This window comes from Anomaloglossus baeobatrachus, chromosome 6 (assembly GCF_048569485.1).
Source record: "Anomaloglossus baeobatrachus isolate aAnoBae1 chromosome 6, aAnoBae1.hap1, whole genome shotgun sequence".
Classification (NCBI taxonomy): domain Eukaryota; kingdom Metazoa; phylum Chordata; class Amphibia; order Anura; family Aromobatidae; genus Anomaloglossus; species Anomaloglossus baeobatrachus.
In genome coordinates, this window is record NC_134358.1 from 526,090,731 (window position 1) to 526,109,416 (window position 18,686).

Genomic DNA, 18,686 nt, shown 5'->3' on the forward strand with positions numbered 1-18,686 from the left:
GGGGGGCTGCCCAACTCTATATTGTAAGTGCACCCAACATGACAGACACTCCAGCTGTCCCAACCAACACTAAAGGACCCGGCTGCATCCTGCACAAAATGAAGAAGGTATTGGTCCATATTTTGCCCAAAACACGCAAGCTCGCTAGCCAACGTCAAAGGTCCCCATACTTACAGGAGTCCCTACACCAAATTGAATTAAACATCTCACATATGACACAATAGAAAAAACATCACAGAAAAAGAAACAGCCAACACAAGAACAGGCAGATGTGTGCACTGACCGCAGGACCAGGCTCCGAACTCAAAACCTCTGAGATGCCGCTGTCAACTGAGATTCAGCGGCATTTAGGGATTTAGAAATAGGAGGAGAAAGGGGTATTGATTAATGCACATTTTTAAGCATGCTTTAAAAACACATCTCTTTACACAAGCCTGTCACCTGAAATCACTAAACTAAGGGTACGTCCCCATGATCAGAGTTTTCGCTGCGTTCAAAACGTTGCGTTGTACAGCACAGGCACAGTGGATGGGATTTATAGAACTCTCCTGTGCTTCTTCCCAATGCATAAAATGACCTGCTGCGCAGATTTCTGAGCTGCAGCATGTCATCAATTTATGCTGTAGAGCAAGGTTCCCCAACTCCAGTCCTCAAGGCCCACCAACAGTGCATGTTTTCAGGACTTCCTTAGCATTGCACTGCTGTTGGAACCAGCACCTGGGCAGGTAATTACATTAACACCTGTGCAATACTAAGGAAATCCCAAAAGCCTGCACTGTTGGTGGGCCTTGAGGACTGGAGTTGGGGACCTCTGCTGTAGAGAGAAAGTGTTCTCATCAAGAGAAGACAGCAAAAATGCGCTTCGTCCCAAACAATGATCGTGGGCATGGACCACTGCGTTGTTCCGCAGAGAACTCTCGCATCTCCGCAAGAGGAATGACGGTGCGTCTAGAATGCAGTGTCTCCCTCTCTACATTCCCCCAGAAGCTGCTCCCTCCTGTTCACCTGCCCCCACATCCTCCATGCCCCCACTAGCACCTGGACAGATCCTGGCTGATTATGGCTCATACAGCTTTATAAGAAAACTCCTATATTGCTGGCCGGACCGCACCTAACAAACACTTTCTATGGTGTGCCCCCCCCCCCCACCACATTTCCTTATAGATTGTAGCTTGTGAGCAGGACCCTCACTCCTCCAGTAAGTGCTGAACTAGGTTTTACTCCAATGTATTGATTGAAGGGCTGAGGAATACATTGGTGCAATAAAAATTAAATGTCTGGCCAGTGAGGGTCTACTGAAGGCTCCGGTGTCATCTATGAAGCAGTCTATAGCTGGGCTTTATAGGAGACTGGATATTTTTTTTCCCTTTTGGTGAACCTGCAAATCACTCAATTATATATACAACCTCTATGATGTACATTTCTGTCATCAGGTCACTAAGGCCTTTATACAGCAGACTCAGGAGCTGAGCCTGCTTCAAACCAGGTAGATGTTGGCTGTACCACAGCCAGCATCGGTAACGACCGGAGTTTGCACCAGTTGCTGCAGTTTAACCATTTAAATGTCACTATCACCCTTTCAATCACCCCCCGATCCTGCATGATTGCAAGGGTACATCCCCACGATCAGTGTTCATGGCATCCAAAACACTGTTGTACAGTACAGGCACAGTGGATGGGATTTCTAGAAATCTCCTGCTCACTGCTAGTCTTTTTTTCCGCAGCATAAACTGACATGCGGCGCAGCTTTCAGAGTCTCAGAATGTCAATTTATGCTGCGGAGCCTCGAGTGTTCTCTGCAGGGAGAACAGGCAAAGTGCGCAGCTGGCCGAACCTTGACCATGGGCGCAGGCACTTGTGTCTGCAGAGGAGAGGACATGCTGTGTCCTGATCGTGTCCAACCACCCTAAGTGTAACTAGGTGGACAGGAGGCCGCAGCAGATCTCGGCTCAGCTCCTGGGATGGAGTCAGTTGATATTTAGGGAGCGGCGCTCTATAGGTTTGTTTGTGTTTCGAAAGGTTAAAAGTCTTTTCTCATCTTGAGTAGCTTTCGATTTAAAAGGTCATTGAAATATGACACAAGTGTATACTAAAACTAAAAACAAAAACAAAAAAAAGTCTTAGAATGGAAAAATAAACTTTGCAATTTTATTGTTTTGGGGGAGGGTAGTTTTTATGTCATTTACTGTGCGATAAAGATGATCTGTTACTGCCAAATTTAAGTTTAGCAGGTCAGTCAGGTTACACCAATACCAAATGTATATACACAGTACTGTGCAAAAGTTTTAGGCATATATGGAAAAATGCTGCAAAGTAAGAATGCTTTGAAAAATTTAAGTGATAAGGGAATCTGTCAAACTCTATTCCACCTAATCTGAGAGCAACATAGGGGGCAGAGATCCTGATTTCAACGATGTGTCACTTACTGGGCTGCTTAGTGTAGTTTTGATAAAAATCACTGTTTAATCAGCAGTAGATTATCATTACAGGACTAGTTAGCATGCTGCCAGGTAGTCCAGCATATTCATGAGCTCTGTATAACTGCTAGATCTGCAGCAGAGAAAACATTGGTTTTATCAAAATGACAGCAAACAGCTCAGTAAGTGACATCGCTGGAATCAGGGTCTCAGCTCAGTAAGTGACATCGCTGGAATCAGGGTCTGTCTCTACATTATTGTGCTCTCAGATGGGGGGAGGGGGGTGAAAAACCTGGTGACAAATTCCCTTTAATGGTTTATCTGTATAAATTAACAAAATGCAAAGTGAAGGAACAAAAGTGAAATCTAAATCACATCAGTATGTGTTGTAATTGCCTTTTGCCTTCAAAACAGCATCAGAGCAATGAGTCTTCTCTGTGCACCTACACAACTCAACAGTGGATGCGCCAAAGATCTTGGAGAACTGACCCCTGATCTTCTGTGGATGTCACTTGTGTGGATCCTTCTGTCTCTTCATGTAATCCCTGACAGACTGGATGACACTGCGATCAGGGCTCTCCGGGGGCCGCATCACCCCTTCCAGGACTCCTCATAGATCCTCAAGATGAAGATACCGTATTTCTTACAGGGAATCTGTCACCACTTTTTTGGACTATAAGCTGCGGCCACCACCACCGGGCTCTTATATACAGCATTCTAGCATGCTGTATATAAGAGCTCAGGCTGGGGGTATAACATAAAAAACACTTTATAATACTTACCTAAACCGGTCGCTGCAGTGGATCAGGGCCTAATGGGCATCTACGTTTCCCGGTGCCGGAGCCGTCTCTTTCGGCCATCTTTGTTCTCCTTCTCTAGCCGCGGTGCAGGATGGGTCCGACGTCATACACACTCGCCGGTATTCAGGTCCTGAGCAGGGCAGATCAAAGTATTGTAGTGAGCAAGCGCAGCACCGGCGAGTGTGTATGAAGTAGACGCGTCATGCAGCCCTGCTTCAGAAAGAGGAAGATGTCCAAAAGAGGAGGCGCCCGCACCGGAGACACCCATTAGGCCCTCATCCACCGCAGAGCGACAGTTAGGTAAGTATTATAAAGTGTTTTTTATGTTGTACACAGCGGCCTGGGCTCTTATATACAGCATGTTAGAATGCTGTATATAAGAACCCGGTGGTGGTGGCCGCAGCTTATAGCCAAAAAAGTGGTGACAGGTTCCCTTTAATGACACTGCCTGTATGTTTAAAGGGAACCTGTCACCAGATTTGCCAACTACAAGCTGCGGCCACCACCAGTGAGCTCTTATATAGAGCATTTCAGAGAGGAGGCGTCGGACCGGAGAGCATCACCCCCCATCGGACCGGACAGCCGCCGTAGGGGAGTATTATAAAGGTGTTTTTTACGTTCTACAGCGTGGCTTGGTCTCTTATATACAGCAATCTGGAATACTGTATATAAGAGTCCACTGGTGCTAGCCGCAGCTTATAGTCACCAAAACTGGTGACCGGTTCCTTTTAGGGTTCTTGTCCGGATGCAAAATAAATTTGGAGTCAATGAGATGCCTCCCTGATGATACTGCACGCAGATAAGGGTTTCTCAGAAAAAAAGTTCCTATTGGTTTTTGGTCTTGAGTTATATACGGGCAAAGTTTGGCATAAATTTTATGCGAGGCGTTTTACAAGCTACTTTGACACAAAATTGCGGCCGAAATATTGTTTTGTCATAGCCGGTAATAATTTTATCGCGTTTAGCAGCAAAAGTTGAGCTAGTATGCCAAATTTCAGCATCATAGCCAGTATAGAACTCTAATGGCTATGTGCCAAAGTTTGCAAAATCCTCTTAGCTGAAGCCGCAGCCTTGGGGGGGGCCTCCAGTGAAAGGTCAACAGTGCCCAATATATTTGAGATATGGCCCTAAAAATTTACAGAACCTCTTTTCAAACATACATGTACATCCTTATAAATTTTCAGCAAAATCGGAGAACGTCGAGTGGGGACCACTGGTCCACTTGACACGGAATGACCCACCTGCCTAAAACTCTAACACAGTACTGTATATATGCAATACAAAAACAATTGTATAACCTTGTATTAGAAGAAGCAGCAAATCTCAGTGTAGCTTAATCAGGCCTTCCATATATTACATGCACAATTAATCCTCTGTAGAAACCATAGAATGAAAAGTGATTAGCCGGCGCTCTTGGGAATGTGTTATACAAGCCTTATATTAAATGGGTATTCCAATATTAAAAAGGCGCTGGCAGATCACTAGGAATACACCATCACCAGATTGGGAGGGGGGAATCAACCGTTCGATCATGAGAAGTGTGTGTGTGTGTGTGGGGGGGGGGGGGGTAACAAACACGGCACTGAACTGGTCGGATACAGTAATGTTTCCCCTTCACTGTTTTGTCTGATAGATAGGGTGCTGCTGTTGACCCCACAATCCTGGGGCAGATCACATCATGCCCCGATTAAAGGGAATCTGTCAGCAGGTTTTTGCTCCCTCATTTGAGAGCGGCATAATTTAGAGACAGAGATCCTGATTCCAGCGATGTGTCGCTGAGCTGTTTGCAGTCACTCTTATAAAATCAATGTTTTCTCTGCTGCAGATCTGCTATTGTCAGCGAAAATAAGACTAATTTTTTTTTTGCCCCCAAAAACGAGCTAGGGCTTATTCTTGGGGAAACAAGGTTGGGGGACGTTTACACCCCCCAAAAAATGTAGATTCCTTCCCAGGAGAATCATACTTACCAGACCCCGGGGGTGTGCGTGGTTCCTGCAATATTCAACGGGTGCACGCAGCAGGTATGCTCCACGTGGTCCTCCTCTGCTTCTGACACACACACACAGACACACACAGACACACACAGACACACACAGACACACACAGACACACACAGACACACACAGACACACACAGACACACACAGACACACAGACACACACACACACACACAGACACACACACACACACACAGACACACAGACACACACACAGACACACAGACACACACACACACACACACACACACACAGACACACACACACAGACACACACACACAGACACACACACACAGACACACACACACAGACACACACACACAGACACACACACACAGACACACACACACAGACACACACACACAGACACACACACACAGACACACACACAGACACACCTGGTGATACTGACTGCTTCTGGCCGGCATAATGACCTGGGATGCAGTAGAGTGGAGTATGAGGACCTGTGGTGGAACGCATCAATGCGTTCCACTGTTGGGTCCTCCATGCGTTCCACCGCAGGTCCTCGTGCTCTACTGCATCCCAGGTCCTTATGCCGGCCAGAAGCAATCAGTGTTGCCGGAGGTGATGCGTGTGGGTGTGAGATCCACTGCAGGTCCTCCTGTTCGGCGTCTGGTGAGTATGATTCTGGGGTCTCCTGTCTTTTGGGTGTGCTTGCTTTCTAAAATGAGTGTGCTGCTCTATTTTTTACCTTCTTTAGCTGCATTATTGAACCGCGATAGCAATTATACAGAGCTCATGAATATCATGGACTACCTGCTGCACGCCAAGTAGTCCTCTAATGATAATCTACTGCTGATTAAACGGCGATTTAATCAAAACTGCACTAAGCAGCCCAGTAAGTGACATCACTGGAATCAGGATCTCTGCCCCTACATTATGCTGCTCTCAGATTAGGTGTCAAAAACCTGGTGACAGATTTCCTTTAAGTCTCTGTGAGGTTTGGGAAACAGGCGAGCTGCATCAGCCTCTGCCATTTATAGGACTGAGCATGACAACATGCAGGGAGAATTTCCCAACGCTTCATTGTAATCTCAGCCTATTGCACCACCACCTTGGCCATGCTGGCAATTTATATATAGAACGCACTTTGGAATAATATGCCAAGTGTGCGGTGAAAGGACAGACGGCTCTGGGTATACTATTCTCTGCAAATGCAGTACAAAGGTGTCAGGAGAGAAGACATTGAGCTCTGATAGTAAAGGCTGAGGCTGTAAAACGGGGATTACATTATATAAGCATAGGAGGCCGCAAACAATAGACCACAATGGAAAGCACAGCTTCTAGGCTCCTAATAAAAGACGAGAGTGACTCACGGTGAACGGCTGGATCTGACTGCTCGCTAATAACACTAATTATCACCTCCTTTTATACGCGAACTGTTATTAGGGATTATATACTTCTACAAAGACTTCTCTAACAAGACGGGCAGGTGTCTAAGACTGCGTGACTCACGGCTAATACATTACAGACACCCCGGTTCTGTGGCTACATCATGGCCGCCTCGCTGACCCCACCATACCACCGGGGGGACAATGGAGACACCACTGCTAGGTTGCTCAATTAGTTTTGCTGACCTTAAAGGATCATTCCCATGACACCCTTTAGGCTATGTTCACATGTAGTATTTTTTTCATGCATTTTATGCAAATTAAAAGCTGCTTTTTAAAGTACCATAAAGAGCTATGAGACCTCAGACATCTCATGCTTACAATTGGCTTTTTTTTCCTCTTCGCAAATAGAAAATGGCTGCGTTTTTCAAAGAATCAGCAAGTCCATTTTTTCAGTGTTTTTCACCATTGAAAGCAACAAGAAAGTGCAAAAATGCAACTATGTTTTGTATTGAATGAAACTAATAACTAAGCCACCAAAAACGTGGCAAAACCCCCCCCCCACAGTAAAAAACATGCCTTTTGGAAGCAGCTATTTTACTGCCAAGAGAGCACGTTTTGGCTCTAAAAAAACAAAAACAAATAGAAAATCCAGCAATAATCATTTTGCCAACGGATTTCTGCAAGATCCGTTCTAACCGATGATTTCAGGACATGTGAACTCAGCCTTAGGCTACTTTCACACATCAGTTTTTTTTCATCAGGCACAATCCGGAAAGAAAAACGAATAAAACTGATCCAGCGCCGGATCCGTTTTATCCCCATTGATTTGTATTAGCGCCGGATTGTGCTGGATGGCCTTACGTTGCATCTAATTTTTGCTGGATCCGGCGTAATTGGCTAATGCGGTGGCCGGATGGAACGTCTCTTGTAACGTTTTTTGTCTCTGACAAAAAAGCACATCGCGCTGGATCCGGCGAGATACGGCGTGATTTACAATGAAATCCTATGGACGCCCGATCCGGCGTAATGCGGCAAAAGACAGATGCGGCCGCCGAATTTTTTTAACCTGAGCATGCTTTAATTCATTGGAAAAAATGGATCCAGCAAAAAAAAAAAAAAAAAAGGACGAATTGGATGCAAAACATGCGGGATTGTGCCCGATGCCAAAAACCTGGTGCGTGAAAGTAGCCTTTGGGTACTTTCACACTTGTGTTAATTTCCTTCCGTAACAATCTGCCCTTTTGGAAAACAGCGGAATCCGTTGACGGATTCCGCTGTTTCCCATAGACTTGTATGGATGACAGATTGTGCCAAACGTACCTGCGCTGCTTCCGCTGGCCGACGCTGCGTTGCGTCCGCTGGGCGGAAGGAACGCAGCATGAGCGGCGGAATACTCTATTTTTCACTGAGCATGCTCATCTTTTTTTAATCGCAGAAACTTTATTTTGTCTCTCGGCGGCCAAACGTTCAGCTAAGAGCCCGGCCGCCGGCATGCGAGAGCGCTCAGCTGAGAGAGCGCTCAGCTGAGAGCCCGGCCGCCGGCATGCGAGAGCGCTCAGCTGAGAGAGCGCTCAGCTGAGAGCCCGGCCGCCGGCATGCGAGAGCGCTCAGCTGAGAGCCCGGCCGCCGGCATGCGAGAGCGCTCAGCTGAGAGCCCGGCCGCCGGCATGCGAGAGCGCTCAGCTGAGAGCCCGGCCGCCGGCATGCGAGAGCGCTCAGCTGAGAGCCCGGCCGCCGGCATGCGAGAGCGCTCAGCTGAGAGCCCGGCCGCCGGCATGCGAGAGCGCTCAGCTGAGAGCCCGGCCGCCGGCATGCGAGAGCGCTCAGCTGAGAGCCCGGCCGCCGGCATGCGAGAGCGCTCAGCTGAGAGCCCGGCCGCCGGCATGCGAGAGCGCTCAGCTGAGAGCCCGGCCGCCGGGTGATCAGCTGATCGTTCACAATAGTCTGCTGCCGGTAAAACTGTAAAAAAGAAGAAAAGCTTTCCGTTGTTTTGTACAATCCGTTGCATCCGTTGTGATATTATATGCAACGCATCCATTGCATCCGTCACACAACGCAGTGCAACAGATGTCGTTCAACGCAAGTGTGAAACTTGCCTTACATGGCTGGATAAAAATGTATCCAGGTGATGACGACTGCAGGTGGGGATGACATGGAGGCGTCTGTCAAATGTAAGTGACTGTAATAATACATGATCAGCTGCACTCTGCAGGCTCCCTGCTGCGGCTCATAGGTGGGGGCTTACGCTTCACAACCACTTACAAGAAATGGGCTTTTATGTCTTGATTTACAGAGACAGGAATGGGGAGATGAGGGTCATACGGCTGACAAATACAATGAATGACGTTGTACATTACTGGATGTCCTACTCTTCCTAATACTCATACACGTTGTGGATCGCCTGCTCCCATCGTAGGGTTTAGTCCCAGCAGGTGTGATCAGTATATCCTCTGGTTATACAGATACTAGTAATGAAATGTAGCTGACATCAGCGTCACATGGTGGATCGTAAACCACGTGATCACTGGCAGTAATTACTACCTGATTATGTACTGTCCCTATAGAGGATCTATTCCCATCAGGCTGCGAAGCTTCTCACATAGGAGTGAAGACTCCGAGCGCTGTGAGATACCGGACTGCCACATCAGCACTGTGCAGACTGAAGGAAAAGTATCTACACGAAATAATAAATAAATAATAATAATAATAATAATACACTAAGGGAACAAAGAAAGATACACAGAGGCCGAAAACGCCCCACCTATAAAGATCCCATGTAGGGTACGGTACAAGGCAGCAAGCATTCATCCTGCAATATGGGGCGGCTGCACTGACCCTGCAGTTATATTCTAATTCATCTACTGGGCACAATACAGAAAAGTGCAGATTAAAGGGGTCTTCTGGAAAAGGCCAGCACTGAAGGCTTATATGACAGCTCCCAATGAGTGCAGTGTCAGCCCTCAGGCTCCCGACGCTACAGCACCAGGACTGTACAGAGTACTGTGTAATGGGGGCCTATGGACGCCCTAAGGCAGGGGTCTCAAACTCGGCTGGGTGTATGGGCCGCACAGAGGAAAAAAAATAATTTGGGGGGTCGCATTCTTTGCAGGACAAAGTGACACTTTTATTGGTACCATATATAATATATATATATATATATATATTTTATTTTTTTTACACACCTTTGGATCATTGATTTCGAACATTTTCACTTGTTCATTATAGCAAACGTGCACATTCTTTGTTTAAATATAAACTTTTTTTTTTTTTTTTTTTACATTTTATTCCTTTCCTGTAACTAATAGTCTTACAATTAGCACTATATAGAAATTTTGACCAACATCCTTTAGTAAATGTTCCCCATATTGTTGTAACGTGCCCATCCTTGTCCCCTTGTAGTATTGTGCCCCATCCCACAGTAATGTGCTCATCCTTGTCCCCTTGTAGTATTGTGCCCCATCCTAGTCCCCATCCCACAGTAATGTGCTCATCCTTGTCCCCTTGTAGTATTGTGCCCCATCCCACAGTAATGTGCTCATCCTTGTCCCCTTGTATTATTGCGCCCCATCCTAGTCCCCATCCCACAGTAATGTGCTCATCCTTGTCCCCATCCTAAAGTAATGTTCCCCATCCTTGTCCCCATTTTGTAGTAATGTGTTCATCCTTGTCCCCATCCTATAGTAATGTCCCCAATCTATAGTAATGTGCCCATCCTTTAGTAATGTGCCAACCTTGTTCCCACCATATAGTAATGTCCCCAGCATTATCCCTATCCTATAGTAATGTTTCCTATCATTGTCCCTGTGAGGTAAAGCCTGGGATATGAAGAGGAATTATGACGAGAAGTCATAATTGCTCTCATCACTCCCTGGCAGTGCCCCCCTCCCTTCTTATTCTCAATGTGCAGCATCTGGAAGGTGTCACATTTCACTTACACATCCATGGCCATGTCCTGTGATATGGAAATGAGATGATGTGAGGACAATGGATCCAGGATGACTCCCTGCCGTCACCCTGTAGCTGGGGCTGCTATCTCATTAGCAAGGCTATGGAAGTAGCCAGACAGAACGACTCCAGTAAAAAATGGTTCATATCTCGCAAGCCATATTTCCGATAAATATGGCAACCATAGAAATGGTGTCTCCGCATGTGGACGATGCTGGCACACCCTTTTTATGGAAGTAGGACATTGGGAAACACACCAAACGTGATATCAGCCATATGGGAACTCGTAGACAGGTCATGAGTCCCCTCGTTCTGTAGCTAAATTCATAACTGTCACAATGAGAGCGTTGACGTCCGTCTACGACGCTCCCAGGCACAGTTATGGCCAAAATCCCCTTTTCTGGATAATTCTGATCCATGCAGGGGGAGTGGCAGTGCTTCCCCGTGAGGTCACTAAGGTAGGAGGAGACCTGGATTTGCCCAGGTTGATAACCCTGCTTCGGCCATTTTCCAAGGTTCTTCTCGCTGGGGGCACGTGTAGGAAACATCTGTGGGAGTTCCTGGAAACCTGGTCTACAGCGCCCCCCTGTGGCCAGACGCAACAAGGTAACTGCTGGAACTGTGTATGCCTGTTTGTAACCCATGCTTTGACTGTAACTGTACTCTGACATATGTATATTCTGTAGATTCCCTATTGTATATATCGTAGTTCTAGTGTGCTTTAAGCTGATTAAATTATATAATTAATCTTGGGCTGTTCTGTTATCTCGATCTCGAATCCCGCGTCTGTGTGTTCGGCTAATAGTTACCGTAAATCGGTTGGTGGCAGCGAGTTGTGCCAAGGATTATTGTGGGGAGGCCAGTGAGATCCGGGAAGATATTATATATTCCGCCCGCGGAGGTCGGGGGAATATATACCCTACTCTCACCGGGGACCCTTCAATAATCGGCATAAGTAGTATAGCGGCCTCCTTGCTTATTGTCGGGCAATTCCATAATTGGCCTGACTATAAGAGGGGCGCTAGAGAGCGCGTCACGTGCTCTGTCTGTCGGTCGGGAGGTATAGAGGAGGGGTGACCCCCCACTTGTTACCCCCCGATTGTGACGTACTGGTAGCCAGCGCGGGGGATTTCTGAGTGACCCCCCCGGTGGTTTGTGACAGTCCCCTTGTAGTAATGTCCCCATCCTACAGTAATGTGCCCACCTTGTCCCCATCCTGTAGTAATGTCCCCATCCTATAGTACTGTGCCCATCCTAGTCACTATCCTATAGTAATGTCCCAGTACTATAGTAATAATGTCCCCAGCCAATAGTACTGTGTCCATCCTTGTAATGTCCCAATCCTATAGTAATGTCCCCAACCTTGTCCCCATTCTATAGTAATGTGCCCATCCTAGTCCCTATCCTATAGTAATGTCCCCATACTATAGTAATAATGTCCCCATCCAATAGTATTGTGCCCATCTTTGTAATGTCCCCATCCTGTAGTAATGTCCGCAGCCTTATCCCCATCTCATAGGAATGTGCACACTTTGTCCCCATCCTGTAGTAATGGGTCAGCAGCTCCCCTCACCTTCCACAGACGCCGGAGTGAAGCTGAGGGGGCGGTCTCCGGCCCCAGATCCACAGTGATTGGAGAGATCGGTCACACGGCCGGTCTCTCCAATCAGAGCTGGGGGTGGGTGAAACACAGGTCACCCAGCTCCAGCCAATGATCAGGGCTACAGCTGCCCTGATCTTGGCTGGATTTCAATGTTTCAGCGATTTTCAATGGCTGAAACATTAGTGGCTGTGATTGGCTGACGAACGCCGCTCAGCCAATCACAGCCTCCGTAGGTCAGGGGAGGAGACACCACCCCTCCTGAGGTCCCCTCCTCCCCGAATCTAAGGTATTTGCAGCGCTCGTAGCCACAGGGGCTGCGATTTCGCCATGACGTACTGGGTACGTCATGGGTCCTTAAGTACCAGGGAGCCATAACGTACCCAGTACGTCATTAGGGTTAACGTCACACACACACACACACACACACACACACACACACACAAAATTCATCTCACCTGTCCCGCGCTCCCTCCGCTGCCCCATCTCTGCTTCGTGCGGCCCCCGGTCACTATTGCGGCAGCTGCAGTGTCACTGTCAGTGATTTATGTGAGATGATTGTTGTATTGCCGGCGCGAGAGCGGAGCGCCAGCAACACATTCATCTGACAAAGTGCAGACAGTGGCTGCAGCCCCTGCCGCGATAGTGAACAGGGGCACAGGCCTGGCGACCGCACGAACTACCCTGAGGGGCCGCATGCGGGCCGCATGTTTGAGACCCCTGCCCTAAAGGAAGATGTCCGGAGAGAAGGATTCAGCAATTCAACTTCAGCACGCTGATGCTTTTTGGTCCCAAGGAGATTTCTGCTGTCAGACACCTGAGGCGGCATGTTAACTCCCCTCTCCCCATTCAGAATACATGTGTGCTATGCCAAACTAAACACAGATGTGTACAGAGGGGTCTGGAGGAAAGGCGGTCCCCAGAATAGGTGTTTGGCCAACATTCACCTTAAGGGAACCGGTCACCAGGATTTTCCTTTAAGAGCTGCGGCCACCACCAGTGAGCCCTTACATACAGCATTCTAGAATATTGTATATAAGAGCCCAGGCCGCTGTGTAGAATGTAAAAAAAAAACAAAAAACAAAACCACACCTTTATAATACTCCCCTAGGGGGTGGCCCAGTCCAATGGGCGTTGCTGCTCTCCTTCCGGAGCCTCCTCCATCTTAGGCTAGGTTCACATTTCCGTTGTTTTGCATCAGTCACATGCGTTGCTTGACGCTTGTGACTGATGCGTTGTACAACGGGTGACAAGAATTGGAATTCGTTGTCATGATAAAGCGGATTCCGTTGTAAAACGAGAGAGAGAGAATGATCAGCTGATCATTCACAATAGCCGGCCGCCGGCTTTTGAGAGCAATCAGCTGATCTCCCGGCAGCCGTCTTCTGTGAACGATCAGCTGATCTTTCGGCCGCCAAGAGAGAGAGACATTCATTTGAATGATTAAACACAAGATTTGAGCATGCGCAGTGAAAACATAAGGATTCTGCTGCTCAAAAAACATTACACTCTGTGTTCCTGACGCCCGACGGTCAGTCGTTCCGCGACTGATCAGCCGGGCGGCAGATGCAACGCAAGGGCATCAGTCGCAATCCGCCGCTCATACAAGTCTATGGGAAACAACAGAATCCGACAAACGGATTGCGTTGTTTATCAGAGCCGTGGATTGTGACTGATCATAAACAACGGAAATGTGGACCTAGGCTTAGCCGATCAGCGTCCTCCTTCCCAGCCCTGTGTGAATGACGCATCCTGCATCATTCACACAAAGGCCGCCATTGCCCTCCTGCACATGCGCACCTTAATCTGCCCTCCTGAGGGCACATCAAAGTATTGTAGTACGCATGTGTGGGCGGTCTTTGACCTTTCCCCGCGCTTGCACATCACAGTACTTTGCTCTGCCCTCAGCGGGGAAGATCAAAGTGCGCAGGAATGCAATGTCGGCCTGTGTGTATGATGCAGGATGCGTCATGCACATGGGGCTGGGCAGGAGGATAGCGATCAGCTAAGATGGAGGAGGTGGCAGACAGAGCAGCAACACACATCAGGCCTCACCACCCCCTAGGTGAGTATTATAAAGATGTTTTTTACGTTATACAGAGCAGCCTTCGCTCTTATATACAGTATTCTGGAATGATGTCTATAAGGGCTCACTGGGGGTAAACACTGTTCGGATGTCTGGTGTAAAAAGATAAAAAAAAACAAAAAAAAAACAAAAAACAAAAAAAAACAGCCCACCCTCCAGTTTGTGACGGGGTATGCGGCAGAGCAGTAAGGGACGCCAGGCCAAGGAACAATCCAAAGGGCTTTATTGGAACCACAAAGATAAAGCACCAAACATAAATATAGATCCTTAAAGTCTGCAAGGAGTCCACAACAAAACAAAAGATCCAGGGGCACCGCCTGGTATTCCGATGCCAGGGAAAATATGGCAATGGTCCTTATACGAGTTCCTTGAGTCCAACACGGTGAACAACAAAACACAATCCCACGTGGCCACTGATCTCCAATCTGTGACAGTCCATACACCGGCTCTAGGATCCAGCCTCAGCTATAGATCCTAGTCCTTCTCCAGCCGAGAGCCAACTAACCTAACATGGGTCTCATTGTTCTCTTCTCCTGGGATCAGCCCCTTAGGTGGGCAGAAGAGTCCAACTCCGCCTGGAGATTTGATACATGAATGGACGTTAGACTCCTGGCTCTGTTCTGTTTACCAAGTTGTGGATTGGAGAAGTCCCATGCTGAGAAGAACAAACCATCCCCCACCAGTAGTACATACAGGACACTCAAGGAGAGACAGACTATTACAACATGAGCACAGGTGGGGGAGGGACATTCTGTTACACCTCCCCCTTATATGCTCTTTTTTTGGGTGGCTGTGTGTATGTGACTGTCCAACAATTGTCTTCCATCATACTCGTTACTCGAGTAGACCCCGTTCGGGCGACCAGCCTGCTTAACTCGAGTAAAGCGCACACGAGCATTTTAGTGCTCGCCCATCACTAATAATAATGTATTGAGGACCAATTAGTGGTCACTTACTTTGGCCTCATTCACACATTCGATTATTTTTTCAAGTGAGAAAAATGGCTCCACCTTCATCAGTGTGCCTGCAAATTGCATGAAACTCACACAAGTTACTTTTTTTAATCTAAAGAGATTGGAATTTTGGACAGTGGTTCTGAAATAAAAACCGGACATGAATGTGAACACGCATTATTCTTTGTGCTTATAAGATAAACTGATGCCGGAGGCGTCTGAGAGCGACGTACCCCCCTCCCTGCATTGTGAACTTATGCACGCTCCACCAAGTATAGCATGCATGTGGGTGGGAATGAGGACAGAGAGGATATCTAAAATGTTCATACACAATAGTCCCCTCAAAATATATGTCTGTGCTCTCTCCTGAGAATCGCGGTGACTGATTATATAGATCCACCATGTGCTCTCCATAAAGGCATATGGTAATGGTGGGGTTAGGGGAGACGGCATGTGGTCGTCACTAATCTCTGGGCTATGAGAGGCTTAACTAAGAAAAAAAGTAGCTTTTCAGCAGTAGGTCTCATTCACATGACGAAAAGTGTTCTTTTTTTTTGTTTTTTTTTCATCAGTGCGCTGGATCCGGTTTTAATTTATTTTTGGCCTTTTGTCTGTTTTTACCAGTGGTGACATCAGTTTTTCAGTTATGTAAAAATGAATAATCCCAAGCTCCTTCTACACATGAAACAGTAAAGAACAGAAAGCAGTCGGATGATAGGGTATCTGTGCACTGTACGTATTGGACCTTGTTAAAGGGAACCTGTCAGGTGCAATATGCAGCCAGATCCATGAGCAGTTCTGGGTGCATATTGCTAATCCCTGCCTAACCACCCCTGTATACACTAGCATAGATAAAGGGATCTTTAGAAAGAGTATTTCTAAAGATCCTTTATGTTATGCTAATGAGCACAGGGACTAGTCACAAGGGTGTTAGTTCCTGCGCTCATTCCACCCTCTTGGCATGTAGCAAACCCACAGGGGTGTACAAACATGCTATTCAATTCAGCATCACCAGCAGTGACATGCGTACCTGTGTCCATTGTCACTCCTGCTCCTGCTATGCACAGTATGAAACCAGGTGTTTGCGTCCCGGCTTCAGAGAGGTCTAGTGCGCATGACTGGAAGGGCTGGGACTTCTGATCAACGGTGACAGCGGGCACACACTGTTGTTGATGCTGCATTGAATAGCGTGTTAGTACGAAGGTGTGGGTGTGCCAACATGCTAATAGGGTGGAATGAGCAAAGGAACTAACACCCTGTGACTAGTCCCTGGCCTCATTAGCATATCATAAAGGATCTTTAGAAATACTTTTTCTAAAAAGATCTCTTTATCTATGCTACTAGATACAGGGATGGTTAGGCAGGGATTAGCAATATGTACCCAGAACTGCTCGTGGCTCTGAGTGCATATTGGACCTGACGGGTTCCCTTTAATGGTCCCACTGATTTGACAGAGTTTGGTCGATGACTTTGATAAAAATCAGACATGTCCAAGTTATATATTTTTTTTGCAGACTCTCTGGAGCAAAAGGTCACGCGTGTGGGGTGGTGGGGGAAGTAGGGAGGTCACATGAAGAGGGGCGGGGGGGTAGGGTCGGTCACACAAGGGAGGTGGGGGGGATGGGAGGGGTGAGGTCGGTCACACGAGAAGAGGTGGGGGGTGGAGGTCGGTCACACGAGAAGAGGTGGGGGGTGAGGTCGGTCACACGAGAAGAGGTGGGGGGTGAGGTCGGTCACACGAGAAGAGGTGGGGGGTGAGGTCGGTCACACAAGGGAGGTGGGGGGGATGGGAGGGGTGAGGTCGGTCACACGAGAAGAGGTGGGGGGTGAGGTCGGTCACACGAGAAGAGGTGGGGGGTGAGGTCGGTCACACGAGAAGAGGTGGGGGGTGAGGTCGGTCACACGAGAAGAGGTGGGGGGTGAGGTCGGTCACACGAGAAGAGGTGGGGGGTGAGGTCGGTCACACGAGAAGAGGTGGGGGGTGAGGTCGGTCACACGAGAAGAGGTGGGGGGTGGAGGTCGGTCACACGAGAAGAGGTGGGGGGTGGAGGTCGGTCACACGAGAAGAGGTGGGGGGTGGAGGTCGGTCACACGAGAAGAGGTGGGGGGTGGAGGTCGGTCACACGAGAAGAGGTGGGGGGTGGAGGTCGGTCACACGAGAAGAGGTGGGGGGTGGAGGTCGGTCACACGAGAAGAGGTGGGGGGTGGAGGTCGGTCACACGAGAAGAGGTGGGGGGTGAGGTCGGTCACACGAGAAGAGGTGGGGGGTGAGGTCGGTCACACGAGAAGAGGTGGGGGGTGAGGTCGGTCACACGAGAAGAGGTGGGGGGTGAGGTCGGTCACACGAGAAGAGGTGGGGGGTGAGGTCGGTCACACGAGAAGAGGTGGGGGGCGAGGTCGGTCACACGAGAAGAGGTGGGGGGTGAGGTCGGTCACACGAGAAGAGGTGGGGGGTGAGGTCGGTCACACGAGAAGAGGTGGGGGGTGAGGTCGGTCACACGAGAAGAGGTGGGGGGTGAGGTCGGTCACACGAGAAGAGGTGGGGGGTGGAGGTCGGTCACACGAGAAGAGGTGGGGGGTGGAGGTCGGTCACACGAGGGAGGTGGGGGGTGGAGGTCGGTCACACGAGGGAGGAGGGGGTCGGTCACACGAGGGGGGGGGGGGGTAAGGGAGTTGGTTGGTCACATGAGGGGGGTGGGAAGTCCAGTTCTAGTGAAGGAATGAGAGGATGGCGTCTGCGGTCTGAGTACGGATACCGCACAGCTGACAGTGTCACACATACAGAGCTTTGTCACTTCCTATAGGCATAAATCCTGGAGGAGTATTTACATAGGACTGCAGGTAGAAAGAAGACATTGTCATAGGGGAACATAAACTCAGCTCTGCTGCAACTCTGTATTAATGTCTGAAAAAACCCAGAACCCAAATATCCTGGGCGCTGGTAATCACAGAACAATTATCAAATCGGGGCAGTATAACCGCTGGGGGACTACAACTCCCAGCATGCACCGACAGCCTAGGACTTGTGCCACAATAGCTGAGCAGTGAGCACAGTGCTGACACGTCCCTGCTCCCAAGGACCAGGCCCCAGTCCTCACCTGGACTTGCCCACGCCGCTCTCCCCGATGATCAGGATCTTCAGGGTGGTGAGAATATCTTCCTCCATGTTGAGGCCGCCGCTCCGGCTCAGCACAGCACTACACTGCGCGCTCCCGCCGCCCTCTTTGCCCTATGCGCGTCTCCGGAACAGAGCAGCCCGGACAACAACAGCTGACGGAAGCGCGTCCCCGGCCGAAGCACTTCCGGAGTTCTTCCCCTTACGTGCGCGCTCACGTCACGACTGCTGCGTCATTGACTCGGCGTCGCCCCTATAGCCTAGAACAGAGTTATCGCTTCCGGGAATAGTGCGGTGCTCGTGTTCGCCGCTAGATGGCGCTCGCTGCGCGCAGATATAAAGGCGGCCGCCGCTGTGGAGAAATCAGAGTGAGAGACGCCGCTGACAGGAGGTGAGGGGAGGGTAAATGGCTCTGCT

General features: G+C 48.8%; 1 protein-coding gene across 1 annotated transcript in view; it reads right to left on the reverse strand.

Annotated features, from left to right (window-relative positions):
* RAB18 (RAB18, member RAS oncogene family) overlaps positions 1 to 18,459 on the reverse strand; it is a 48,585-nt gene extending 30,126 nt beyond the window's left edge. The window contains exon 1 of the mRNA XM_075315528.1: positions 18,253 to 18,459. Coding sequence (XP_075171643.1) covers positions 18,253 to 18,320 — 68 coding nt within the window. The 5' untranslated portion in view covers positions 18,321 to 18,459. The remainder of the gene's footprint in view (positions 1 to 18,252) is intronic.
* Positions 18,460 to 18,686: the final 227 nt, after the last annotated feature.